The 26,139-nt window shown below is 43.3% G+C and overlaps 1 protein-coding gene across 2 annotated transcripts; it reads right to left on the reverse strand.

Moving 5' to 3' along the window:
- DCP1 (decapping mRNA 1) lies at positions 1–25,869 on the reverse strand. Of its 2 annotated transcripts, none has more exons than XM_075669668.1 (10): positions 25,579–25,869; positions 21,787–21,827; positions 19,483–19,607; positions 19,039–19,105; positions 18,795–18,963; positions 14,546–14,933; positions 13,585–13,847; positions 12,030–12,144; positions 9,250–9,347; positions 1–8,819 (listed from the first exon to the last, which is right to left on the reverse strand). In XM_075669668.1, exons 1-10 carry the CDS (start codon positions 25,708–25,710, stop codon positions 8,706–8,708), a joined length of 1,512 nt encoding a protein of 503 aa, XP_075525783.1. In that variant the 5' UTR covers positions 25,711–25,869; the 3' UTR covers positions 1–8,705. The 2 variants fall into 2 exon arrangements, with proteins under 2 accessions (XP_075525783.1, XP_075525784.1); XM_075669669.1 differs by lacking the exon at positions 25,579–25,869 and adding an exon at positions 25,060–25,532.
- Positions 25,870–26,139: the final 270 nt, after the last annotated feature.

Here is a 26,139-nt window from a genome sequence, read left to right on the forward strand (position 1 = left end):
GCATTCACGCCACTTATTTAATGAGACGCATTGTATACCTGTTTGCCACCGGAAACAAGGCACAGGTTTCGTGAAGTGTGCTAAGCCACAAAGATAAGAGTGCGACATTGAAACTCCAGCACACTTTAAGACAGGTGCGACCTGACCAAAACCAAACACTGCCAGCGATCCCCTGCTTTCAAATGCTAGACTGATTGCTCAACTATAAACTATAAGATGCAGACACAATATGTATCATCACTGCCGCACGCAGTTCTTTTTGCTGCAGCCACTAGAAAAAATTTCTCATCACAGTCAAAAAGAAAGTAAGCCCTAAGTTACGACAGACACCGACATGTCCTTCCCACAGACACAACGTCACACTTTGAAACACACCACCTATTTGGTAGCTGTGGAGAAAGCTGACACAAAGAACACAGTAGGAGGGCTAGGGCGAGGAAGTCTATGTCGTAGGCAGGGATGTCCTCAATGCATGAAGCATTCCTGTCTCATCAATCTAAGCGTATGGCTGCGACACCACAGTCCATACAGGCATAAGGTGCAGCATGCTTGGGTCCAGCAGCTTGCCAATGAGGAGACAGGTAGCAACACACTCCACAGGCACGGAGCAGGCAGCTAACAAAGGGATCGCATTGTGACCAGATAACAAGACCTCGTCCCAGTTGTCAGAGAGTTAGCAGCAGTAGCAGCACCAGCAAATTAATGATGATGTCAGCATACGGCAAACACCCAATGCTGACCGCTTCTTCGTGCGAGCCCCAGCAAGAGTGCTTTGCCACAAAGACACATTCAGAAGTCCCTCTCTCCTGTGATGGGCTGTGCTGCAGGAGTTGTCATGTGCTACGTGGTTATCAAGGACAAACACTGTAGCTTCTGTTGACATGACTCTCGTTGACTTGTGCAGTGTGTTGCTGATGCTGCTCTCTCCTGCTCCTGGCATCTTGCACAGTCACCAAATGAAGGGCATTAAGGATGCCACATGACGATAATCCTTGCTTCGCAGATACAGCAGACCACTGGCACACATTGTTGCAAAGGTTCCCATGGCAGGTATGCACACATTCACAGCGAAACAAGGTGCGACGTCTTTAGTCCCCTCAAAAAACATCACCAGACACACACGCCTGCGTGCCCACGCACGACACTTCCTACTTTCACAAGAAGATCCACTCTGCTCACTGAGTAGCATTGCACATGGTGGGATAATGTGTTCAATTTAAGAAAGACTTGGTGCTACCCAGACATGTGAACGCCTTGTACAACCACGACAATGCTGAAGAGATAAAAATAAGTGATATGCTTGAAAGCAAGAGAGAGGTGCATATGCTGAATAGAAACTGACAAAATGAAATTATGCAATGGCAGGCTTAACATGAAAAAGCATTCCAAATGACATGCACAGATAGAGCATGACGATGGGCCGCGCTTCAAATTAAGTTAGGAAACACAAAAGTATGTTGCAATGAAGTTCACGATGTGATTCTATACAACGCCTTTGTAGGGCAAAACACAACAGCGCTGTAATGCAACACTCGAATGAGCTTGACATGCAACCTTTGCAAATACTCACTTGTGCCACAGGATGTCAAAATGTAACAGGCGGGTGATGGCACAATTCCTTCTCACAAGCAGCTAACTGAAAACTCTGCATGTATTTCCAGTTTCTCAACAACTTTAGTTAAGAGCAATGAGCGGCTACTTGTTTTCATTTTGACGAGATAGCTCTTACAGCTGGCTGAAGATGATCGTACATGATAAAATGACTTGCAACTTTATTCTTTATGCGGCATGCCAACTGGTATCCTTACAATGCAATGTGGAGCTCTACAGTGTATGTCATGGGGAAATGGCCCTCTGACAAAATAACTTCTCATTTGTTAGACAAATGAACTCCCATTTTGCTGCATGACCTCCAATTATTCAAAGCTGCAAGAAACAACTATTGCGAGGCTGTGCAAATTGAAAAGGTGACATGGCCTAACTTAAAAGAGCTTCGAAAATCTTTGTAATGATAGCCATTTGCGACAGAGATTTGATGTTAAAAGAAAAGCTGCCCATGGGTCAGAACAAGAAAACATGAGCTATGTTTTTCCATGAGAAGAGGCGGAGAGTGAAGTTCTGGCCTAAAGCTCCATATATGTGATTCTTAACCACCGGAAGATGCACACATCCCCACTATGACTACTACTGATGAGACATATTGAGGGCGACTTCGTTTGAAAATGCTACACTCCACCCACCCCTATGCAGACGAAAAAGTGTAAAAGGCAATACAAAGCATAGCAAAGCATTGTCCTGCATATTTACTCATGTCATTGTTCATGATTTTTCATATATATACCACACAGCTGCTTGGTCTTTGTCAAGCTTCTTCCTCTTTGAAATGTGTTCTACTAACTCTTGCATTTTAGCCACATCAACAAGGATACCATACAGTATAAGCATCTGCCTCCTGGAAACGCTAAAATATAGAGAGACACATCAACTGAAGGAAATTGAACGTATGAAGGTTGCCAAGCGAAGCATTCCAATCCTCAGAAGGAAAGCACACAATTCATTCCGACTGGAAGCTGATTGAATGAATTTTGGTGCAGTCTCATAAAACCTGTAGAGCTCATTGACAAATGAAGTACAATTGCAAGCTTCACATATAAACAAAGGAATTAAATGCATGTTCCATGAATGAAAAGTATCTTAAGAAACTATGAAGGCAAGATAGATAGAAAATATGGATAAACACACATCACACACGACAAGCACACAGGCTGTTTTTGCCTATGAAGGTGAGGAGCCTATCCTACATTCGTCTGCTTTGGCAAAGTTGGCAATATGCTACAGCTATTCAGGTCTAGGGGTAGCCTTCCACCTTCCTCGACATATTTACCAGTCTTCCAGATACAACCCACCATTTACTGGACACCTTCTGCATCAGGTGAGCACTAATCTTCCTTCCATAATTCAGTAACTTACTCCAATGACAATGTCAGTTGAGTGTTGACTAGCCAATGAGTGAGCACCATGAGGCAGAGTGGACTGGCAAGTTGGTTGCTTTGTGCTTGTGCATACATACAAACTGTATGGCACTGGACTCTAATCAGCTGAGACTGCACTGTAATCTGCTGCTTTGAAGTTGCAATGCTAACAGCCACAAAGATGGTATGTTAAAAAGGATCACACATTGCCAATCACAGCAGGAACTTCGTACCATTAAGTCACCTGACTTCGTTTGTAGTGGCTGCTTGACATTGATTGGCCATAGATAGTGGCAGGAACACAGAACCCAGCCAGACAAGCATGAATTAAGGTATCCTCTAGAGAACACTGTAGCAAAGTGTGGTCACAGTATCACATGGTCTGCGTTCATGTGTATGCCCTACCTACTCCCCAGATGTGTCCTGCTGAACACCACTGACATACTGATAGGTTGATGGTGAGTCATATTCACAAACTGATAACTGTCCTTGCTCCACTCAGTCAAAACCTTCACACCTTTTAGGATGTAGCTTTCCTACAGAATGATGATCATCATCCATGTACATTTCCTCTTTTTGATGCTTTCTGCCTGGTACTTACTTGACTGGAATGTTTCCGAGTCTCACAACACCTACCGCAGAAAATTATTGGGTGAATGGCACTACAGAAAAGTATAATGAATGCCGATTATTACTGTTTACTCTCTTCCTTTACACTCTATAGACATTTTATATCACAAAAGAATGTGCAAACCTTTAGATTTTCATTTTGACACACAACATTACCTTAATCAATAATCCTGTGCTAATTTAATCTCTTATCAGGAACACTACATAGTGCTCAGATGATCATGCGTTACTATCAGCAAAGCACAGGACATGCAGCATCAAACAAAAAAATGGATGAAAGAGTGATGATGATCATTGCTGTTATGAATTCACACCTTAAACAGTGTAAAATTCTAAAGAGTCAGGGAAACTTACATCTTAGAGGGTGCATAATTAATTAAGAAGCATGGGTCAATGCTATGAGAAATGCTGAAGGGCTGCTATGAAGTTGCAAGTCCATTATCGCAAAAAACAGCAAAGCCTGTAACAAGAGCAGAGCCAAAAATCAAAGACCACTTGCACTGCCGTCTCAGTTTGCTGCTTGTGAGAGATCCAGCATCTACTGGACGCAGCGAACATGTATGCACATACACGCAGACATCATACTATATACACTGTACATTAGTAACATTGCGTACAAAGGCCCACATTGCTTCACATGTGACATCAACCAGCACTGGTTTCACATACAGGAGTGAACGCGTACAGGTGGTATCTGTCCACCACGAAAAAAAAAGAAAAAAGAAAAGAAGCGAGCCACATAAATAGAACAGTACCATTATGAGACAAGACATCCAGATCACCCCAACGCTTCCCATAATTTTCCTCGCTTACGTGTAACCAGACTGCATAATGTAAAAGTTTAAAGGCAGAAGAAACGAAACACAAGCTGCAGCCATACACAAACATGCAGGTAGCACCGTTTTACTTTGCTTGCACTGCAGCCCTTATTCTTACCTATTCATTACTGCATTAATAAGGTGGCTTTAATGAGCCCAGACTAGCTTTGGGAAGCCTGCCAGGGTGTCTCTCCATTTCAGCAGTGTTAGCTAACAGCGCTGATGACAGTTCAAAACAACAAAAATGCCAGAAAAAAAAAAAAAAAAAAAGACATGCAAGCCCTGCAAGGTGCATCGCCCCCAAAACTGATGGCAGGAGTGCACCGAGCTTCAAATGCACTGGCCTACTTTGCAAAAAAGAGAGGATCAAAGTGGGCTCCTTGCCTTACGTCTACCAGCCTTTCTCCAAGATAACTGCGTAAAAATGTACAAATCACCTATTCACGAAACCCTGTTAGACCACATAATTTTCACTTCAGGTTTCAAAGAAAAAGGAAGGAGCTTAGCATCACAAACATCAACTTTCAATAACTGCTACTTGTCACATACACCTCCTTTATGCAATCACTGCTGAACAGTTTTCTGAGCAGAGAAGCCCTTCAATGCCTAAATGTTGTCCACAAAGTGTCAAAAGTGCTGTGCACAATTATGAACAACAGTGAGTGGCTTGATCAAGCTGATGGTTCGTTAGGACCACTGTGCCCCTACCATGTTGGCCTAGCATAAAAATGCCTGGCAAATGGTGTTCAGGAAGTCAATTTCCAAAGTTGTGGACCACTTTCCTGAAAGCCAATGTTTCAAACATCCAAGCTTCCTCACAACTACCTGTGCGTGTAAGAGCTATGTGAATGGGGACGGTCAAAAACGGTGTCGTAGAACATCATGCTCATGGCCTACAGACCTGAGCTTTCCATTGAGCTTCGTGACAAGCTGTCAAAAGTAACAGTGCAGAACTCCAAAATGAAACTCTTTCTCTATCTCAGACTATGAGAAAGATCTTCTAGCAAGTGCTAAAAAAAAAAAATATCAAACAGCACCACTAGAAGAATGATCTGCCATCTTCGTTTCAACATCTTGCATCATTTTACAAGCTTCATTTTCTCTGGGTTTCTCAAATGAGAACCTTGTTCTCACACTGCCTCCCATCTCAAACATAGACAGTAATCTGTAATCATGCTTTGAGACAGAGGAGGTATGCATGAGATACACTAAACACTATTTTACACAAGACATAAACACACACACACTGCGGCTCCAAAGAACAACTCTCGTGCTCTAACGGTTACTGCATTTCCCCTTTTGACAAACTGAGACAGGAGCTAGCCGATGATTAAAAAAAAAAAAGGAAAAAGAAAAGACACTTCTGCAACATGGATGTGACACAATGACAAGATAAAAGTGACAAGAGAACCATTTTTCAATCATGCAGATGAAAAAAAAAATGGCAAGTATGATATGGGCCCATACAAGAGCAAAGAAGACTACGAGCCAAGAAGGGACATGCCTGGGGCTGCAGGGCAGAGGTTGAAGTTAAGATCCTGAAACTTGTTTTATCAACTAGCATGTTAAGAAATCAGGCCAACGTTTCAGTGTGGGTAAAAAACAAACTCAACAATGAATTAAAATTAAAGAACAGCAGCCAATGGCAAGGTCAAAGATAAGATCATGGGCTCTATTTATACTGTAACCTAGGTTGTAAAAAGTATAGCGTTTTCTAAAGAAAGCTTGGACTCCAGCGTGGCCAGATGTTCAGGTAAAAAAGAAACCAGTCTTTTTGTTCATGGGGTTGAGACCAAAGAGACACAGCGTGCTGTAAAGAAGCAGGCGGTTCCATGCATTGCCCCTTCGGGGTTTTCAAATTAGAGGTAGCTCATCTTTGAAGATGGCCTGAAGCTTTTAACTTAAAAGCAGAATGCAAACCTATGCGCATGGATGACACTTTAGTTAGTTCCGAGTCAGGCTTTCAACCAAACGTTGGCCAAGTTCTAGAGTTATGCATTGTGTAATTTCTGTCCTTTGCTGCAGTGGCTTTCTGGCAATTGTAGAGCCAAATGAATAGCACTGACTTAAGCGTCAAGCTGCCTGCATCACTCACTTCCCCATGTTCACTTGCACCTTGCAAGACATGCTTACCCTGATCTAATCCCAGCATCCAAGATCATGGGATTTGACTGCAGCTAGATGTCTACAACGGGGTGCTCTGAAAGCAGCACAAACATACCAAGAACCAGGGCCGGAAAAACGGTGACATTTGTGCAAGTGTCATCTTCTTTCCTGTATTCATTATTGTTTCATTTTACACTGCTTAGAATGTTGATAAACTTTAACTTGCCTCATTCACCATTTTGTTCATGAAGTTGTGGTTGAACCCAGCACTTTTCAACATGCTTGCCACAGCCTCTCACAACCACTGCAGTGTTCTCTTGTTCTATCTCTGAGGCATCAGTGAGCTTGTCAAATATTATTTTCCCCAAGGAAAAGTGGCCCTTAACAATACCTCGAAGGTCAGTGTGAAAACAGTCAAATGCATGGAACTGCCCCTCCTATTTGAATAGCTACATGACGAAATCCCTGGTGAAACCCTACTTTGGTGCCATGTGTGTGCACGTGAGAAAAAGTGAATGCGCCAGCCTGCAAAGAAGCTCAACATGCCGGTATATGCAGTATCATTGCTACCAACCTACCGCCTCTATTTACTCCAATTGGAGAACATGGCTGCATAGCTTCCAAAGAAGATGAGTGCAGTAAAAATTAAAGAAAGCATAAAACTGCTCTGCTCTGCAGCGCCAGACAAGTTTGCTCTGAACCACCTTACGTCAATAACCAACCAGCGATACGCTGCAGAGGTGGGAAAATCTAAGCTCTAGTATGTTTCATATGCTAAAGCTTGATGACAGCAATGTGCTTAATAAAAGAAAGGAGAGGCTCCTTGATTTGCAGCTCTGTTCGAGGTGCCTGCTGAAGTCATGCAGAGGCCTGGTCAAACCAGACTAATTCATATTTTACATAAATGCCATGTCAGACAAAGGAACTTTCTGTTCTCATATAAGCAATTGTCGAGGTAAATTTAGCGTGACATGTGCAAGCTGAAACTTGCACACAATAAGTATGTTTGTGATGGTAAAAAATCTGTCGCTGGCAGTTACCAATGTCAATGCAGTGCCTTAGGAATGCTTTTCATACATAAAATAACTGTGCTGACACACCAAAGCTTGCTGCTTCAGTGAATATTGCCAGTATATCAAAGCATAACATTATATTCTGCACAGATCTGCTTTAAAAACTGCCTGCCATAGTGGCAATTCTCACTGATGCAGCAAGCTGGAAGCCGTGGCGAAGTCACGCTAGCGGCTTGCTACTAACCCACCACCACTTTTCAAATGAAGACAACCAATCAAGCTTTGTAAAAAAATACATGCTAAGAGAGGTGACAGCAAACCACGCTACTGCAAGTCTGACAAGACCAGGTGTGACTGATGCTTAACTCTGTATTCACAAACTGGCCTTAACTCCATCCTTTGACAAAAGTAGATACTGAGTTTTGAGTAACGCTTCTCAGAAATTCCTGCGATGACGAGCTGCTTGAAAGCTACCCCTCTACACCAGTCTTTGAGCAGGTGTTTAAGGTGCCTCATTATGAAATTACAGCCCAAGAATCACCGAGGCGTGTAATCAAAGCACAGTAACTGCGGCAGTTGATAAGCGATGTCACTACCCTTTTCTTCATTCTTAGTTGAGGTGGTGTGTAGAGTTGAAGCCTGTTTGTGGAAACAGACATTACTGTAGGCGTGCCAAGGATGTGCTTGTGCCAAGTCTCAGCCACATGACGTACCAGCAACGCAGCAAGGAGCCCCAACAGAGTTGCAAAAAAGGCACAAGGGCCACAAAGACACGACAATTTACAATTTAAGCTCCCGACCCAAAGTCGATCACAATGCTAAACGACTCTGTATAGCTACATTCGCCACGTGTCACTAGTGGCAGAAGCTCTGTGCCACCTAAAGGCGTAGCTCTCGTCTTCCACCAGACGGACAGGCCACTGTGGGCTCACAATATTACGACGAGATATAGCCAGCGTCCACTGCCTCCTTGAGCGCATCCAACAATGTGCGGTCGGAGCATGTGCCTGACATTTTGTCTCTAGGGCATCTCCAAACACAGCTCACAGTGGCACAGTGTGGCTCCTCCTGAAGATGTGGCGGCCAAGCCAGGAGTTGTGCTATGCCGCTGCAGACTTTCCTTAGAGCACAGGAGCTGCTTAAGCACAACCCTGTGGGAGTCGCTCTCACAAGAGGCTTCCCGTGGATGAGCCGTTGCCAGTCCGAGTGTCGAGGTTGAACCGGCTTTTGAGACTCCCCACGTATGCCTCGTGCAGCTTCACTAAGAAACTATCGTCCGTCTGTGAAACAAGCAATAATGGAGAAACACATTTAAGTTCTTTGCACCACAGAACCAGCAGTTAAACAATCTGTCATTCTATAACAATAGTAAGTGCTAGGACATGATCACGTCCCCTAGCGACATCTGGGCTATAACAGATGGCATTGCAGAGGAATGTGGATAACTTTTGACCACTTAAGGCTGCAATTTATTTGACATGCACCTAAATCTGAGTATGTATTTTTGTATTCATACCCATTAGCATAATGCCATAGATCGTGAATAAAAAAAAAAAAGAAAAAGAAAGAAAGGAGAGAGGAATAAAGTGCATCTGAATGTGACAGTCTGAATCTGAAGAGCCCCATCTATACCGATCAATATACCTGTGCTAAAGTGCTCCTCTCTCTGGGGGCAGAGAGAGAGAGAGAGAGAGGCTAGCAACTAGTCACCTGCAACATGTGGACCAGTGCATCCTTTAGTTGGTCCTTGGTCAGGGCGCTCACAGACTCCCGATTGTTGGCCACCATATCACCATTCACGTACACACCTGCAAAACAGGAACCATACATAATCAAACAATCCGTATTATTGGGCAGTCCCAACACTTATCTAATCACAAAATTTTGTTTGGCAAGGAACTGCCATACAAATTTCTGGTTCAAGGGAACTTGAAATGTCTGTGACATATGTGGAGCAGCCAAAAAGTTACCAGAATTGCTTTGCAGACACCAAACGAGTGATGAGATAACGTGCACATTGTGCAACACATATTAGACTATTGGCCATTTCTTTTTTTGCTAAATGAAAAAAATAAAGTGTACATTAGATTTCTACTTTGTTTAGGAGCTTTAAAGTCATTTCTACGTTAATTTATACCTTGGACACATAGAAAGTGTGCATGTGTTTGATTTGGGGGTGTGTTAAAATCAAGCAAATACAGTCAACGTACGATTTTTCGGACTCCCTAGGGGACTTGAAAACGTCCGAAATATCGGGCAGTTAGAAAAAATGAATGCATGCGTTTTACTGTTCCCGGAGGCTCAAATCGCCACGGGCTCGTCAGAAATGGCTTTGAAGGCCTGCCAGTACACTTATTAGTTATTAGGCGTATCGGTGCTTGTACTCTGATAGGAGACGGCAGGCGCAACAATTGCCCCTTCCCACTCTTATGCTTCACCGCGTAGTATTGGTGCATTGAGACAAAACTGACTTCAGGGAACTGACATCATGCAATGCGTTGCGCTTTCTGAGCTTCGAAGCCATTGGCAATGATTACAAAGGCAGAGTCGGTGCCATTGCTAACAGCGGCAAATTGTTTTAATGAAGAACACTTCACCGAACAGCAAGAACTTTGGTAGTGAACGTCGAAGTAGCTAGGCCTAACGTTGCCGCGGTTGTGGCTGCGGCTGCTAGTGGATCTGCGTGCGAAAGCGCCTGTTCGAGACGGCGAGATAACCAAAATGGCGACAGCGGTGGCTTCAATCAATGCCGTTTCGAACCTGCGGTCATGAAAAAATGTCCACAATGTCGGACGGCAATGGGTTCTTGCATCTGAAATTTCAGACGTTCTTACACATTGACTCTACGGAGTACTGTGGCGGTGCCGTGAAGGCGTCCGAATTATCAGGTGCCTGGAAAATTGGTCGTTGACTATAGTTGCATAGCCCAACTGAAAACATTGCATTGCCACAAAAACGTGAAAATACCGCACTTATGCGCAGTTCGCACAAGTGGCACTTGAGCAGGCGCAGCCAGGAGCAGGCAAGTCGACTTATAGCAAAATGGCGCAAATGGCGCAGTTGGACCACCACTGGCAGCGCTTCAACACCTCCACATGCCATGTCAAGACAGCTACTCAAACATACAATATAAAGATGCTCACAATTAATGCTCTCAAATTAGCATTTGGAATGATACCTTCGAACAGATAGTTGTAAGCATAAGGTATCTGCTTTGTACATGTGAAAAGTTTCAAGTGGAAATACTTGGCTATTTGCCTACACGAACAATTCAAAAATTTAGCTTACTGCTCAAGGAAGCATTTAAAGGCTCCAGTGGCACATTGCAAATTTTCTATTGTGCATCCACAATGCACCTACAACTCTGGAATATCTCCAGCATGTTTCTACGAACGTACCCCTTCTTACCAATGAAAGTGTGTATTTCCTCCAGAGTTTCACCAAACATATACCAAATTTGGTCTTGATGCTATAGTATTCCCAAACGGCAAACACTTTACTGTATAGACTTGTGTAAGCTGCACTTCCTTTCGCGATTTTGACAATGTGTGGCCCTTACGGGATCCGCCTGTCCAGTCTAATTTTTCTGACTACAGGTATGAAATCTGCCGTAATCCTCCGTGATTGCCCACCATCACAAAAGTGAACATTTTCTTTTTATAATAAATTTTCTTTCATGCACGCCGTGCACATGACTACTTGTATTCGATTTTACTGTCACTGTTGCTTACACTCATTTCGCCAGCACATTCGTGGATTAAGTCATCTTCTGAGCCATCTATGGCCGTGTCCTGAATGCCAGAGATCAAAGCGCAGCCCTCGCTGTCTAGCAGAGGTGCACGAAAATTTACTAATGCGTGAGCATGACCTAAGCACACTCAACACGAGTGCTTCTTGGCTGGAATTCTATTTCTCATAATTTTGGGCTGCCAAGTTGGGGGTGCGGGCCCCCTCGCACGGGTGCAGCTCTCAATTGACTTTACAGGGTAGTCCCCTAACTGATGAGCCCTGACTAGCGCATAATTGATCATTTTCTACAGCTCCCCCAAAGCACAAGTGATTTTGACCTTTATCCAGTAGGTTCCTCCAAGACACACTTTATTCCTACCAAGTTTAATTTTGGTAGGCCCTATAGTTCTCTAAATGGCCCACTGTTGAATACTCCATAGGGCTCTAAGGTGCGATTAACGAAACTTTGGCAATTTCCCACAGTGTACAAAATTGTCCTGCACCTGTCTAATTTTGCTTACGCATCACTGTTGGTGTGCCCGAGATCCTCTCAAAGATTTATTGCCCGAGCTCCAATGGTTTGTTCTTCGGTTTAGGAATGGGCTGTCTGCAATAACAGCTTTGTTTTAAAAATGTCTTGTGCAGGAACAAATTGGTTGATAGCATTGTGTGCTGTCCCATCTTTGTGCTCTTCCACCTTGTTTCCCTGTATCTCAAAAACCTGAAAAATGCTAATGCACCCGGACAGACGAAGTGCTTACCAGGAGACCCAAACAATGCAGAGCCAAATGAGGGGAAAGGCATTGCAGCAGGTTGGCCAACTGGTTTCGTGAAAGCCATGGGTGAGAGCAGAGGCAGATCCGATGCAGCTGGAGCCTGCACAAGTGACCCGAAACGTATCTTCATTGGCTTTATCCCCAAATTCTCAAAAGTTGTAAAGGATTTTAATAAGCGATAGTAACTGTAGGTATGATGCATCCAGTGTCATGAGATAGTCCAGCGTAAAAGAAAGGAGAAACTGTGCATAAAGAGGTGTTTGCATAGACACTGAGCTGCCATACACTTTTTCCAATTCTCGGCCAGTGACTGGGTTACTTTATTTAGTTAATTTGAGACATACACAGCATTACGATTGGTGCGAGGACTGAAAGCTGCAATGCAGCTAACAATGGCAGCAGAACCAAAAGTGAAATACAGTAGAACCCCGCTGTTACGTTCCTCACTGCTGCGTTTTCCTGGCTGCTACGTCGCTTTCATCCGGTCCCGGCATAACTTCCATAGGATCCAATGTATAAGGAACCCCGCTGTTACGTAGTAGCTATGAAAACGTTCCCGCACGATGCGTTGCAACCCGAACCCGCCGGGGCTAAAGAAGGCAACACGCTCCAACCGCCATTTTGGCTTTTGACGAGTTTTGACCGGGCTTGGCTATGGAACTGGCTGCAAGAAGCCGCACGCCAATTCGAGAGGCCGCCACTAGGTGGCCATTCGTGAAAAATGCTCTCACTATCATCACTGTGATTATGGTCACCGCATGGTTTGTTGGATGGGTCGACTCACTGAGGTAGGAAACTCAGGAGAGGCCCTGACGTCACTCTTCGGGAAGCTATAGCTAAAGGGAAGCCGGAAGTTGGCGTTGCTCATGGCGTTGCTCCGCCTATCAGGCCAGCTCTCCTCTCTTGTTTACATTTCTCGCGAAACCAAGCAGCGCTGCGCGCAACCGGGCTGCTCGGACGCGCGCGTTCCGCAGCAATACTAAACAATCGTTTGCCCGTTAGCATGATTACGCCAAAGAGGGCAAGAGCACGAGCCGCATGATGCTGGGGAGTTGCCAAATACTAGCTTTGGAGAAGCCGTCGTGGCTCTGGACCTCCTCCGCAGGTATGTCGCACCTCACAGCGACGCCGACAGCAGTGCGGCCTTCTAGGCTATTGAGAAACGTGTGGTGATTTCTAGCGAGCGAAACAAACGGCAAGCCACCATTCTAGACTTCTTCTTTAAGTTCTAAGCGCACTCTGTGGAAATAAATTGTCTATAGTTGAAGCTGCACTTTTTTCATTCATTTTTGGAGCTTTCCTCACTGTTACGTTTTTTTCCCTCGGTCCGGTGAAAAACGTATGAACGGGGTTTCACTGTATATTTGTACCAACTAAGGCTGCTGCAGAGTAAGACCAAACAGAAAAATAGACTGCAGAAGTTTAGCTGGCATTTCCAAAGCAAAGGCCATTTTACCAGTGGGACAGAAAACCACCCAAAGCCTGCTCTTTTTGAGTCTGGTTTAGAGGAGTTTCTGAAATGCAAGGAAACTGTCCTCACCTTGCATGGTTCTCTGCCAGGAAGCGGGTCCCTGAGTGTAACAGTTGTTGGCGAGGAGTGGCGCTCAGCACTGCCAAGGCCCACCTCTAACATGGCTGGCGTTACCACCGGAGGCAGCACACTGTTCTCGGCAGAGGATGAGGAAGAGCACAGGTTGAGCTTTTGTCGCAGGTCGTCGCTCACCTCCCAAGCCGAGATGTTGGCCTGGCAGGAGGCCGCGCGCAGGCGTGGCTGCTCACACAACACGTCGCCACTTGCATCAGCTGTGGGAAAAAGCAGTGGCCAGTTTCGTTGTAACGCTTGGCCCTTTAATGTCCCTGCTCTACCTAATACATCCTCCCTCACTTCTCTTTGCTTTGAAAAGATGGATTGGATGAATGCAGACAGTGACAAAAGAAAAAAAAGTTATTAAGATGAAAAAAAAAAAAAAAAGGTAGTGTAAGAGGAAAGTTATGTTGCTGGTTTGTGATCAGTTAAGCAGCATGAAAACAGGACAATTATTGGGTGAAAAGGACTAGTGACAGGGGCGAGGGGGGGGGGGGGGGGGTCCTCATTCCTGACATTGACAGTCCCATGGGAAGCACTGTATTGAGCACGCCGACAGTGGGCTTCTCAGTATCCTTAAATGCTAACAACTAGGAGAACTGCTACCAGGGAAACTGTTAACAAGCTTGTGCATAGACAAGCTTGTGCATCTCTTTCTGATATCGAAAGAACTTCTCTTAGTTGTTCATAATCTCCTAGTTTGTGTGCTCTACTAGTTAGCCATCTCGTTTTTGGTCTTTATTTTCCTTTATATTCTCAAACTAAAATAAAAACTCTTAACTGTAAATCACAACTATGGTTGTTCATACTGGGCTGTCTCCCATTTCTCCACCATTTATATTTATTAAATCTGGTCAGAAATTGCCCTACAAATTATTTCTAGCATCAGAGTTAGCAAATTAACGCAATCGCTCACCTTCCTTGCGCTGAATCCGCTCCACGTGCTCCAGCCGATTGTCGGGATTGGAAAGCAATGCTCTTAGCAGGGCTTCCTTTGCATCTTCACTCCCACTCGACACCTCAGGCTTCTTCTGACCAACAGCAGCAAAAAGAGACTCCACGCTGAGGGGCGTTGATGGTGCCTCAGCAGTTGCTGTGGCAACGACGCCATTAGTGATTGTCCTCAATGGTGTGGGCTTGTGCAGCACATTTGGAGGGGATGGCACACTGGCGTGGTGGCCGTTGCTGGTCACCTCTGAATGTGCACTGTTCACCATTGCTGATGAGACAAAGGTTCGGCTTCCTCGGCCCCGAGTCCCATTTCGGTGCTGCTTTTGGCCATTGGAGGAGGCCTCGGCTTTCTTCTGCAAAGAGCACCAAGATTCAGGCCAGCGATGCAATGAGCAGGAACATCACACTGACCCTCTGACTTGATCCGATTGATTTCACCACAAGGATAAGGGGGCACAAGGATAAAAGCTGCAAGAGCTTGACTAGCCCATGGCAACCACAGATACATTGATAACAGGGCAAGTGTGCATAATAACCATCTTGTTCCAGATGATTTGATAGGTTGGGCAGCAAATACGAGAATAGCTGCTTGCCATAGCTTGTGCATTGTGCTTGGATGAGCCATGAGGAAGCATGTCGAGTGTTATAAGCAGTGCGGTTGCTAGTTAAGGAAGTCAGAGTTGCAATGTGTAGTGCTTTCTAATGGGCATATTAGACCGCTGCTCTTTTTTTGTAGGGTGATATAAGCTGAAACATTGACCTAAATGCTTTTCTTTTGCAAGGTGAATATTTTCTCAAGGTTGCTTTGAGAGGTCGTACCCTAAGCAAGTTGACAATAGTAAACATGCGAGCAAAATAGGGAATTATGCATAGCCAGTTTCTGTTAATTTGACTCCGACGTGACTAACAAAATTTATTGAATTATCTAGCGGGTCGAATTTAACAAGATGCAGAAAAAAATCAAACACACTGCTGACTCATTTGCTAATATTTACCAGATTCTAACACACACCCAAATCAAATGCACGCCGTCCTTTCTATGGGTACAAAGTATAAAACTAGTGCAGCGATGAAATTATCGCTCCTAAAAAGTAGAAATCTAACACACACCAAATTTCCTAGCAAGAAAAGAGAGCAAGTGTCTTTTAAGTGTTGCACAATGGTGATAATTTTCCTATTCAGCTTCGTCCCACTATTTTTTAAAGGCCAGCTTCATCGCAATATAGCCGTGTTACACGGCAAAGCATATGAATGCCACAAACGCGATTCTCGAGAAAATTTGAACGAAAAAAAGAAAGAAAGAATGAAAGATGCCCATTAGAATCAGGTAAGTACTGTAATCAGACATTGTGAGCTACCGTTATTGCTTGAAAATCTTATGGGAGGCCAAAAATAGGAGTTTTCATCTGCAGACTACATGTGCTCAACGCATTCATTGTCCCCTAAGCTCTGCAAGACAGACGATCCCATTAAAGGGGTCACTATAGGGGTCAGGCATGTGCATGCTCACTGATCAACTTCAAATTATCTGGCGAAGGCCAATTTTAGGATCAAAATAATGAAACCTTGGGGCTATGGTAATGCAGGCCGGGACCTTCGGTTGAGATTGAATTAAACGAAAAATCGGATTAACCAGAGTTGAATTAAGAGAAGTCTACTGTATTAACTTTTTTATCTCAAGAATTACAGTTCCATAGCAATTTATTAGGCAAACAACTCGTGCTAATCTTGGCAGAAAAGAGTTGGCGCGATAACTCCATAGCATCATTTTGTGAAATATGACACCAATGAATTTCAACTTTATTAGAATAGATTTTCAACGTTTTTTTGTTAGGCGTACAAATTTGCTTTTTGGATGGAAGATAACTGCTTTATTTTTGTTAGCATTTATTTAAAGCCTATTTAGCTGCATCCATATGTAAAAAATTGTTAAGAGTTGTATTGTGTTTTCTTCTATGAGCCTTTCACGGTAAGTGCTTAAAAAAAAAATATTAGCATCGCCTGCGTATATGAAAAATGCAGCATTGTTGCCTATGTTTATTAAATCGTTAATGTAAACATTGAATAATGTTGCGCCTAGTAAGCTTTTTTGAGGCACACCACATGTGACTGCTCAAAAATTAAGATCAGAGCCATTGATGCTGACAAACTGCTTGTGATTTGAGATATAATGTTTGAATAGCTGCAAAAGTAGTCCTCCTGTGCCATTTAATTCAAGATTTTTTTTATCAGTAAGGCGTGACATAATTAAACAGTGAAAAAGTTTGGAGAGGCCAACAAAAACACCGAGTACCATTTCCTAGTTTTCAAAACTGCTGGTAATGCATTCTTTTTCATAGATAAGGGCTAGCTCAGAGGACTTCTTGTTGCAAAATCCTAATTGCCATTTAATAATAAGACTGTTTCTCTGTAAGCTATACTCCTCGAAACAAGCACATGAAGCCCCATATTTTTTTATTCCACAATTTGCACAACATGTTACATGCATTATTTACCCTTCTCACACTGATACAAAATCATTAAGAAAACTTGCTCCAAGCTGCAGGCTCTGCCTCACTGTGCTGTTAAATTTTAAATGCAACTGGATGCATGGTAATGAAAGAAATGTAAATCACCAAATAATTATGTGTGGAAACACAAACTCAATCGTATGGCTGAAATGAGCTGAGAAGCACAGTTTCTTTATGGCTAGCAAAGCAAAAAGTGTGGTTGCGCAGGTGAGTTGGATTTGTTTCTGCAATACTGATAGGAACTGGTAAGATAGTTTGGCTTGGGCTTTGGAGCTTAGCAGCCAAGCACTGGTGCAAACTTGGATTACCAATTCTTCTGGCTCCCAAGAAAAAAATTGCATGCAAGAGCTATGGGACACACACGAACGCAGTCTTACATGATGATGATGTATGGGGTTTTATGGCGCAAGGGCCAGGTATGGCCAAAGAGCGCCATGTCTGTGCTAATGAGTTTGCTATGTAATTATGACTACTGTGAAATTGGTGTGACGTGGCTGTAAAGGGGCCTTAAAATATACGCTCTAAAGTGCGTAAAATCTGTATAATAAAATTATGGCGATGACGTATGACTTCTACTAGGAACATTTAGATGCATTTAAAAAGAATGATACGATAGGTAAAATATATCAGATTATAAGAAATGCTAGAGCACTACTGCCTCCTTAGAGCCCTTGAACACAAGGGCCTTGAGGCATGTGCTATTCAAAACAATTATTGCAGTGGCATCCTCTGGAGCGAGGATGCTCTACGAATTTAATGGGCTTATAACGTGTAGAACTACATCCTTTAAGAAGTCGAGGACTGCTTTGGTGTTAAAAAGCGGTTCCTTACCAAGAAACATAGCCGGGTGTAGAGGGATGTAATTACGGTATGCAAGCGGAAAATGTTTCTTTCTTTCGCGTTTCAGGAGGGCGGATAAAGTGGCAGGCAAGACAGCCTGCCACTCTATCCTTAATCACACTACAGTTACCAAAACAGGTCCACACAGCTCTGTAGCACTGGATACACCTCAGTAGCACACATACATCCTTCTACCAGGGAACAATGAAGAGTTAAGATAGCGAAGAAGGCACACAAAGATTTACTTACAGCTTGTTTAATAGAAAACTGTGTGAATTTTCTCAAGAACAGCTATGACATGGAAAATGCTTTCAATGCTTGTCTTGCTACGAGTGGCCAGAGAAATATCGGAACAAGAGAATTCTGACACGATGCATATGTCATGAGTAAAACATTTTAAAAATGACAGTGCAACAAAATCAGGTGACAGGTATAGAAGCAGATTTGATACATGTGGAAATATCGCATATTCCCATTCACCCTCATTTCCATAGTTCCTGCTACGCTCCGCCTTTTTACAAAATTTTTGTTCAACTATTTTGTTCATGTCTCGAAAGCCTTCATCTCTTTCTTAACTAAAATTATGGCTCCCACAAGGACCTTGTCTTCTTTACTAAAGCTAAAAGAGTGCAGCAGCAGCCTTCGCCCCTCACTGAATTACAGTGCACAAGGTCAATATAAATTTACAGCGAAGTGAAAGACAGCTCTTTGCTGTCTACAATGTATGGCGTCGTGAAGGTGGCGCAGATCCTTCCATTTTATTGGTTTTTGCATAAACCACCAGCTACTAATACTCGCCAAGAGGACCTCGAAAATAATCTAGTTGTACATTGTCTTGTGTAGAAGTTGTCCTTCAGCACCCACCATATTGTACTGGTCCTTTGCCTTAGACAGGAGGGCCACAATGTCCTTAGGGGCACCATCCTGTGAAACAGCCGGAGTGGCCAGTTGAAGATGGTGCAGGCTGTCACTCTCGGAGGCACAGCGCTGGCGGTTTTTTGACTTGGACGACATCTTGCTGGCCTTTGCTAGGCTGGAAATGGTCACGCAAGCAGGCATAAAGGGCACAGTGAGATTGTGTTGTTTATCGTCCACAGTGGCCACTTACCTCTGACAAAGCTTTCCAACCCTTTCACACTCGTTCGTGTTGTAAAACCAGATGCAGTTGATTCCAGCTGCACAGTGAAAATGTGCGGAGTGAAATCACCAAGGGTTGCAAGGAGTGCTTTCCAGTATTCTATCTTGGAATGCTAGGGTAGTGTGAACAAGACAAGGAAGTAAGAAGAGCGTACAAACATGCAGGACGCTAACAAGTGTCCCATCTGTGTGTACATGTACTCTTCTCGTGTCCTTGTCTTGGTTGCTCTATACTAATATTCCAAGGTGCGAAGTGAAAGACGGAGTATGAGAAGGGCCATGGCAAATGAAACACCAAAAAACAGAGGTGCAGGTTTTGAATGCCCCTATCACAACACACTTCCAAATCGTGCCCTCTAAAGCGTAACTCAAAGGTGTCGAGAACAAAAGAAAAAAAAAAGACCATGCAACTTACAGCTACTTTTGTACAGAAGGAACGGCGACTGAGTTTGGAACTCAACCTCTTCAGTGATCAGTTCCAGACGATTGGTCGTGCTCAGACGGTTCATAACAATGAAGCCATGGCTGGGGGTCTTTGACCTGTTTACAAGGAAAAGAAAACTTAAGCATGCTAGGGTCATGTGCTGGAGGAGTTCTCTCAAGAATGACATGCCAAAGTTCATGCTGTCAATGGAGCCTGGAGACCTGACCATTTTTCTTGCGCAAGCGTGAGAATATTGTTTGTTCAAGGTAGCGCTGTGTGTCGACACTTGTGTAGGTGCGCCGCTTTTTAAAAGAAGCAATACTGCCATATGATGCAAGGTTCCCTGGCTATTTTGCCACAGAATGCTGCTGTTGCAGCATTTCTGTTTCAGAACAAAATTGGACTGCAAAATTGAAATGCTGTAGGTTGCAGTTTCCGTAGTACCTGACACCACAATCGCAACAGCCGCCATGTCATTAGGAACATCCAAAGGCTATAAATGGTAGTTTGCTATTTTCAGCACTGTTAACCAAACAGCTGGTTGCAAAAATGACTCTTACTGCCACCTTCAACTTTTTTCAAGCCCCACTGACACTGGCTTGTTTCAAACTCCTTGCGCTTTATGCTGCTAAATGCTGTAGCTGCCATGCAACAAAAACTGCTTAGCAGTATTAATTCTTACCATACCACAATATAAACACTGATTACTCTTATCGCAGATTAAACTTTGAAAGGCTTGCAGAAGGACAGTTTGACAGTAAATATGGCACACTGAAGTTCATTTTAAAGTCTAATGAACTTAAGAGAGATGCCTTCCTGGAGCTTCTGGCACAAGACACCTGGAGCTATATGTTGTGACAATGGGCTTTATTTCCCATCCTATTTGCTTTTCATAATTTTCTCAGTCATTGTCTTGCTGCCCTTATTGCTGGGATCAGCCACTTTGATAGAATGGATAAGAAGAATGAAAAATGAAACTGTTACAGAATATGGCTCCTCAGAATTTATGCTATTTTAGATAGAAAATAACCAAGCATTGAAACAATGAAGAAAGGCTCACAAGAGTGTTCCAATGCCCCTTTGAGGTAATGCGACCGATTTGAGAGAATAAGAGAGTGGGAAAGAGGGGGAAGTTGGCTGTTAAGGAGAAGGAAAAGGGTGTAACTGATATAGTGTCTAGAAACTTGAGTGCATTGCAGTTTGGTTTTGGTGCAATGCTTTCATTCACTGTCTAGCAAGCAACCCTGTAAAGCTACCAGCTTCGTGCCACAGTGTTTCTAAGGATCATTTTGAAATTTTAAGACACAAGCCATTAAGAGGCAGGCTCTGAATGCGAGACTGTTGGTCCAATGTTAAAGGAAACACCTAATTATCAATTGCTACTGAGATTAGGCAACAAGGTGTCCACACTGATCTTTCATTAATTGATGCCTTCCTAGTTCACTATATCAGCCGCCAACAGAAAAAAAAGAAGAACAATGCTAGGAATTCTTGAGGCTTTCCATGATTGAACACAGAATAGTTGGTCTCTTTAAAGTATACCATACTGCGCACTAAGGTGTGCCTCCTCCGCAACCTGCCGGCCAGCCACATTGAAGAGTGGGCCATCCTTCATGCTAGGCCTGTGGTGTGAACCCTCCAAAAGCAATCGTGCAGTCTATTTTTTTAGGCATCAAAAAATCAACTTTAGACATGCCACCAAACATGGCAGCTATAGGGTGCCCATGATTGAGTGGCAACTTTTATTTAATCTTGCTCTAAGTAAGAGATTTACCAAATGTGAGTGCTACTAAGAGAAATACATAATATCTGTTGTATGCATGAGTTATAAGTTGGGCAAGCTACTTTTATAGTGCAGGGACAGTTTAACATAAAACTATTCCAATCTGTTTTTATTTCAAATCGGCAATTAGCCCTCCCTGATGGGGAAAAATTGTTCAGGCTCAGCCCATTTACGCATGGCACCAGCCCATATGGGCTGGAATCGAACCATTCTGACCTATCACAGAGGGCTAATGGCCAACTTGGAATAAAAACAAATTGGAGTAGTTTTATGTTATACTGGCCCAGATGTCAGGACAAGAGAGATATGAACACAACAGATGCACTTGTGTGCCGTGTTCGCTAACCTAAATGAACACTGTGCAATGCGATATTGAAAAAAATGTGAATACAACTGCATTTTGCAGGAAGAAGCACCGAGTAGTGCTTATGGAAAATGAATGGAACTCTGTGCGCTCGATTACAGAACAATGAAAAAAAAAAAATAGAAATAAAAAATTAAATGGTGCTCACCATGCAAAGACGAATAAAGCTCCTTCAATTTCTGTTTTTTCCTGCACATGAATGAAAGGAACATTAACGAAGTAAAGCAATACAAGCTGACTCTTAAAAGAACTACAGAAGCAACAGTGCAACACAAAACTATGAACGTTGAAGGGAAGGCTAGTTGGTTTCGTGACCTATAGATTTCTGCAATGTGAGCTTCCTGGGTGCAAACATACTTGCAGTGGACTGTTGTGAGACCGTGTGAACACCTGTTTGAAAGTGCTGAAAAAGTTGAAGTATGCATCTTCTGCAATTGCTTGTAGCAGTCCAAAAAGTATTGGTTCTGATGCCCAATGCAATAGTGGAAAAGTGTATGCATGAGCTTTCTACAACTGGCACTAAGTTTTCCTGTGTAAAAAAAAAAAAAAAAAAAAAAAAAGAGCGAGACATGTTTTTGCTGCAATTAATAAAAAAGATGAACAAAGAATGTGGTATGCATGCAGCGTGAGAACAAAGTCCTCTGGCTTCTTTAATTGACAAATTTACAGGTGACAGGGTCATTCAGAAAGATGCCCTCTCTAGAAAGGATATCTAAAGGCAATTAACATCATCACATAATGCAAAAGGAGTTTTTAATCAATAATGATTACCAGTTTCCAACCACTTCTGAATATTTTTTTCGCAAAACCAACCATCTCCAAAAACATGTATGCAAATGCATCGGACAAAGTTCAGATTTAATGCAGTGAATGATAGAGTACTTCTTTAACATGTTTTTTAAATGCTACATTACACAGGCTGTGAACAATGTTCAGCCAAGCCATAATGCCTATTCTGGTCTGTTTTGATAGGGCTGTCTGTTTATGTTTTTGGATTCATCTGATCAACCTTATCTACATACACATTTTTCTACTAGATGACAAGAGAGCTTGGCGAGACTGAGATGATGAATGAAAACCCAGCATGATGGTTTTCCATGACATGCAATCATATAAATGACCTACGACTAGGGTCACACGCAAGAATAAGATTCTGTTCATTTTGTTGCTGTTCATAGCTTCTTTAAGGATGGCTTACATTAAGCACTCTATTAAGCATTCCAGCACTCTTGACCTTTAGGTATTAGGCCGCATAAATTCAATTAAACGAAAAGGCAAAAGTGTGGGAATCAGACGGTGTTCTAGAGTCTAATCATAAAAAAAAAAAAGAACAAGCAACAAGAGAGAAGTTTTTGGCAGTGGATTCTGATAATTACTTATAAAGTGCTTCGTCTGCGCTGTTCGCATCCCTGTGTTTCAACTTTGCAGAGCGACTTTATAGGTACAAGTTATGTTATTCCAACTAGCCCCAATGCAAGCCTTAATCAATTCTAATAATTAGTAGCCTGTGAAAAGAATGAGCGTTTAAGCTCATGTGCAATGGGTATAACAAGGTACACTTTTGGTGATGATCGAGCCTGATCGGGATCAAATTTCTCAGTCGCAATTGGCTCCTTTGCGCAAGCTACAGTCGGGAACAAGTTGCAGTCAAGAATTTCCATACAGATCAGGCTCAATCGAAATGAAAGTGGCCATGTGATACCAGTATAAGACTACAGTCAACGACAATCTAAAAATCCAGTTGCAAACATATAGCTGATTACTCTGTATTTTACGTTCAGGCAACAGCGTTCGCCGAGTTCAACATAACGGCACAGGCAAACTTTCAATATTGGCCTTTTTTGAAAACTATTTTTGTTGCACAGAGAGTATGCGCAGTATGGTTTTGCAAGTGGAGCTTATACTGAACACTTAGGTTATGACCGGGTATAGTCTTATGCTATGGCTTAGTTTACGGCAGGAAGGTCCAGTTGTGCCTCTCACTGCATAAGTGCACGGGTGGCTCCAAATCTTTCCAAAATAAGCCAAGTGACAAGTTATGCTGTGCTACTTTTCGTTGATGTGGACCTAATCAAAAGTAGCCTCAAGACACAATGCACAAATGATATTCCTTTTTGTACTAAGTATAACAACGTACAAAACATGCCACATTGAATAAAGGTGCATTCAATTTGTCCTCTGCTCAGTAAACTAGCTCCCGCCAGCTTGGTGCCAGTTCTTACTCATGCAGAATCAGTAAGACACACAGCACGAGCCCAGCGCTATCTCTCCGACGAGTGGCGGGAATGCTGTTAGCTCATCCTGCATAAAGCCTGCAATGGTGAAACAAACAGCAGCACCTCCTAAACTAATTCAGAAAGTGCAAGTGAACTGAATGTACCTTAAGTGCTACACTTGTTCCAATTACACTTTTGCAGCATGTTCGATCTGGCACAAAAACATGCGAATGTGACAGACATTTTAAACTATCTTTAAACTACAAGGCAGCCAGCCTCCTAGAAGTAAAATGAGCATGTCACAGGTTTTAAATGTTGCAGCAATTGCAGGCACAATAATCCTCTAGCAGGTGAGGAGTGACAGCCTTTGAGAAATGACAACATGCAGAGGTATCAGAGGACAGTGAGAAAAACAAAGCAGCATGATTCTTGCTAAGGTGTCAGAGTGTGCAGAGCTGGCAATACTAAACCAACCAGACTGCCAGTGTGTTTTGTGTTGTGAAGCAGATGATTTTAAACCACGCTTTATGTGTTGAATACAATTAAGTGGCTCGCTTTTGTACCTATGCCAATGTTAAAGCCACAGTACTAGAGGACCACATCCTTGGCATGTTCGACAATATGTAAGCTTCAGCGCAATAATGCAACAATGCACTCATTTTGATGGATGCAGTCAGCATGTGCAATGACCTAGAGAAATTGCAAAACCACATTGTTGAATTTGCTAGTATTCATAGCCCCATACTTTTCAAGTGTTGACAAATGCTTTTTGACGAAGGAGACAGAAAATTCAAGCAATAATAATTAATCCAGTACAACTCCCACATATTTTTTTTAACGTGCCACAAGGACAATGCCTACAGGGACAACATCAGCAAAGTAAGCGAGGTGCACTTCATCGTCTAAAGCTTCGAAAAGGCTGAGGACACTATTGTCTTGTGCCTCTCTTATCGAATGTTTCGCGAAAGTAAACCGAATCATTACGCGGCATGATATTCGGTGCAGCGAAGCCTTGCTCTTGAACACAAAACGCCGTTGTTCACAGTGCACTAGCCCACACAGCAAACAATACGCGAGTCGTTCACCTGCAGAACATGATAGGCTTTTCAAGACCCAAACTGCAATACTGTAACCAAAACAATCCCTTCGACAACACAGCGCGCACATATGCGACGGTAGCCCGTGCGATCACTTCGGAACCTCACCTCGCATACGGCAACAACTTTAGAGTTCGGCACTTTTCATGAAACTCCGAAAGCGTCGTGACCTCTGGGTTGAAAACAAATCGAGACCGATCGCGCTCTTTTCGCGTCTTCTATAACCTTCTCAACATCGCCCTTGCACAATGAGAACCGCAAGTTTCTGAAGTCTGCTAAACGTCGGCAGTAGGTCTCTGCAACCTATTAACTATGACCCAAAACCAAATGCTACGCGATTCTGCTAGTGCAGAGCACAAGACCGAGATTGCGTTATGCCTATTCAGCAGAGGTCCATCCCCGAGCAGCGCCGAGTAACGGAACCAAACAGCCGTTCTGTGCAAGATCTTGAGGCACGGACCGGATACACCGAGACTGCGACAGGGAGTTGTATTGAGGTCTAGAGGCTGCTTCGTGGCCACCATGCGCGGACGACCGCCCCGCAACAGCGGTCATCAGCGAGCTATTGTTTGAGGAAAGAGCGAACATCGGGAGGGAAAAAAATAGCCGCACAACAGGGTGGCTCACCCAGCCGTTTGTCGCCGAGGCAAACTTGTACAGGGCTACTTGGCTCGCGTTGTCGACGATCTCGGTGACCGCAGAATCGACTCTCTGCAAGGCAGCCAAGTTCATGCGGTTCGCAGCTGTACTGGAGGACATCACTCCCCTCACATAACTCCCCTACGACACACTACTAAACACGCACCACCACATGCGTACCCTTCTCGCGAGAGCTTTTTCTAAATGCCGTCGGCGATCGTGAGCGAGGCCACTCGGGTGGCGAGGAGGAAGCACGTAAAAAGAAATGCTCTCCTCCATTTGTTTCCCTTTTGTGTACATTTTTGTTTGTTTTCCCAAGTGCACGACGTCAATGCTAAAAACACAAAATAACAAAAACAAAGCGCGGCCATTGTTGCCCGGCCGTATTATGTTTGTCGCCGTCGCCTAAGTACTCACTCATTCTCTCAACATAATTTTTATAATGTTCATACTTGCTCTTCTTTTTACACTTTATTAGAAACAAATGCTCAAAGCATGGGACACGTAAAAATCATAGAATTTATTTAAATTTTAGTTGCATGATTTAAA

The sequence above is a fragment of the Dermacentor variabilis genome, chromosome 9 (genome assembly GCF_050947875.1).
Source record: "Dermacentor variabilis isolate Ectoservices chromosome 9, ASM5094787v1, whole genome shotgun sequence".
Lineage (NCBI taxonomy): Eukaryota > Metazoa > Arthropoda > Arachnida > Ixodida > Ixodidae > Dermacentor > Dermacentor variabilis.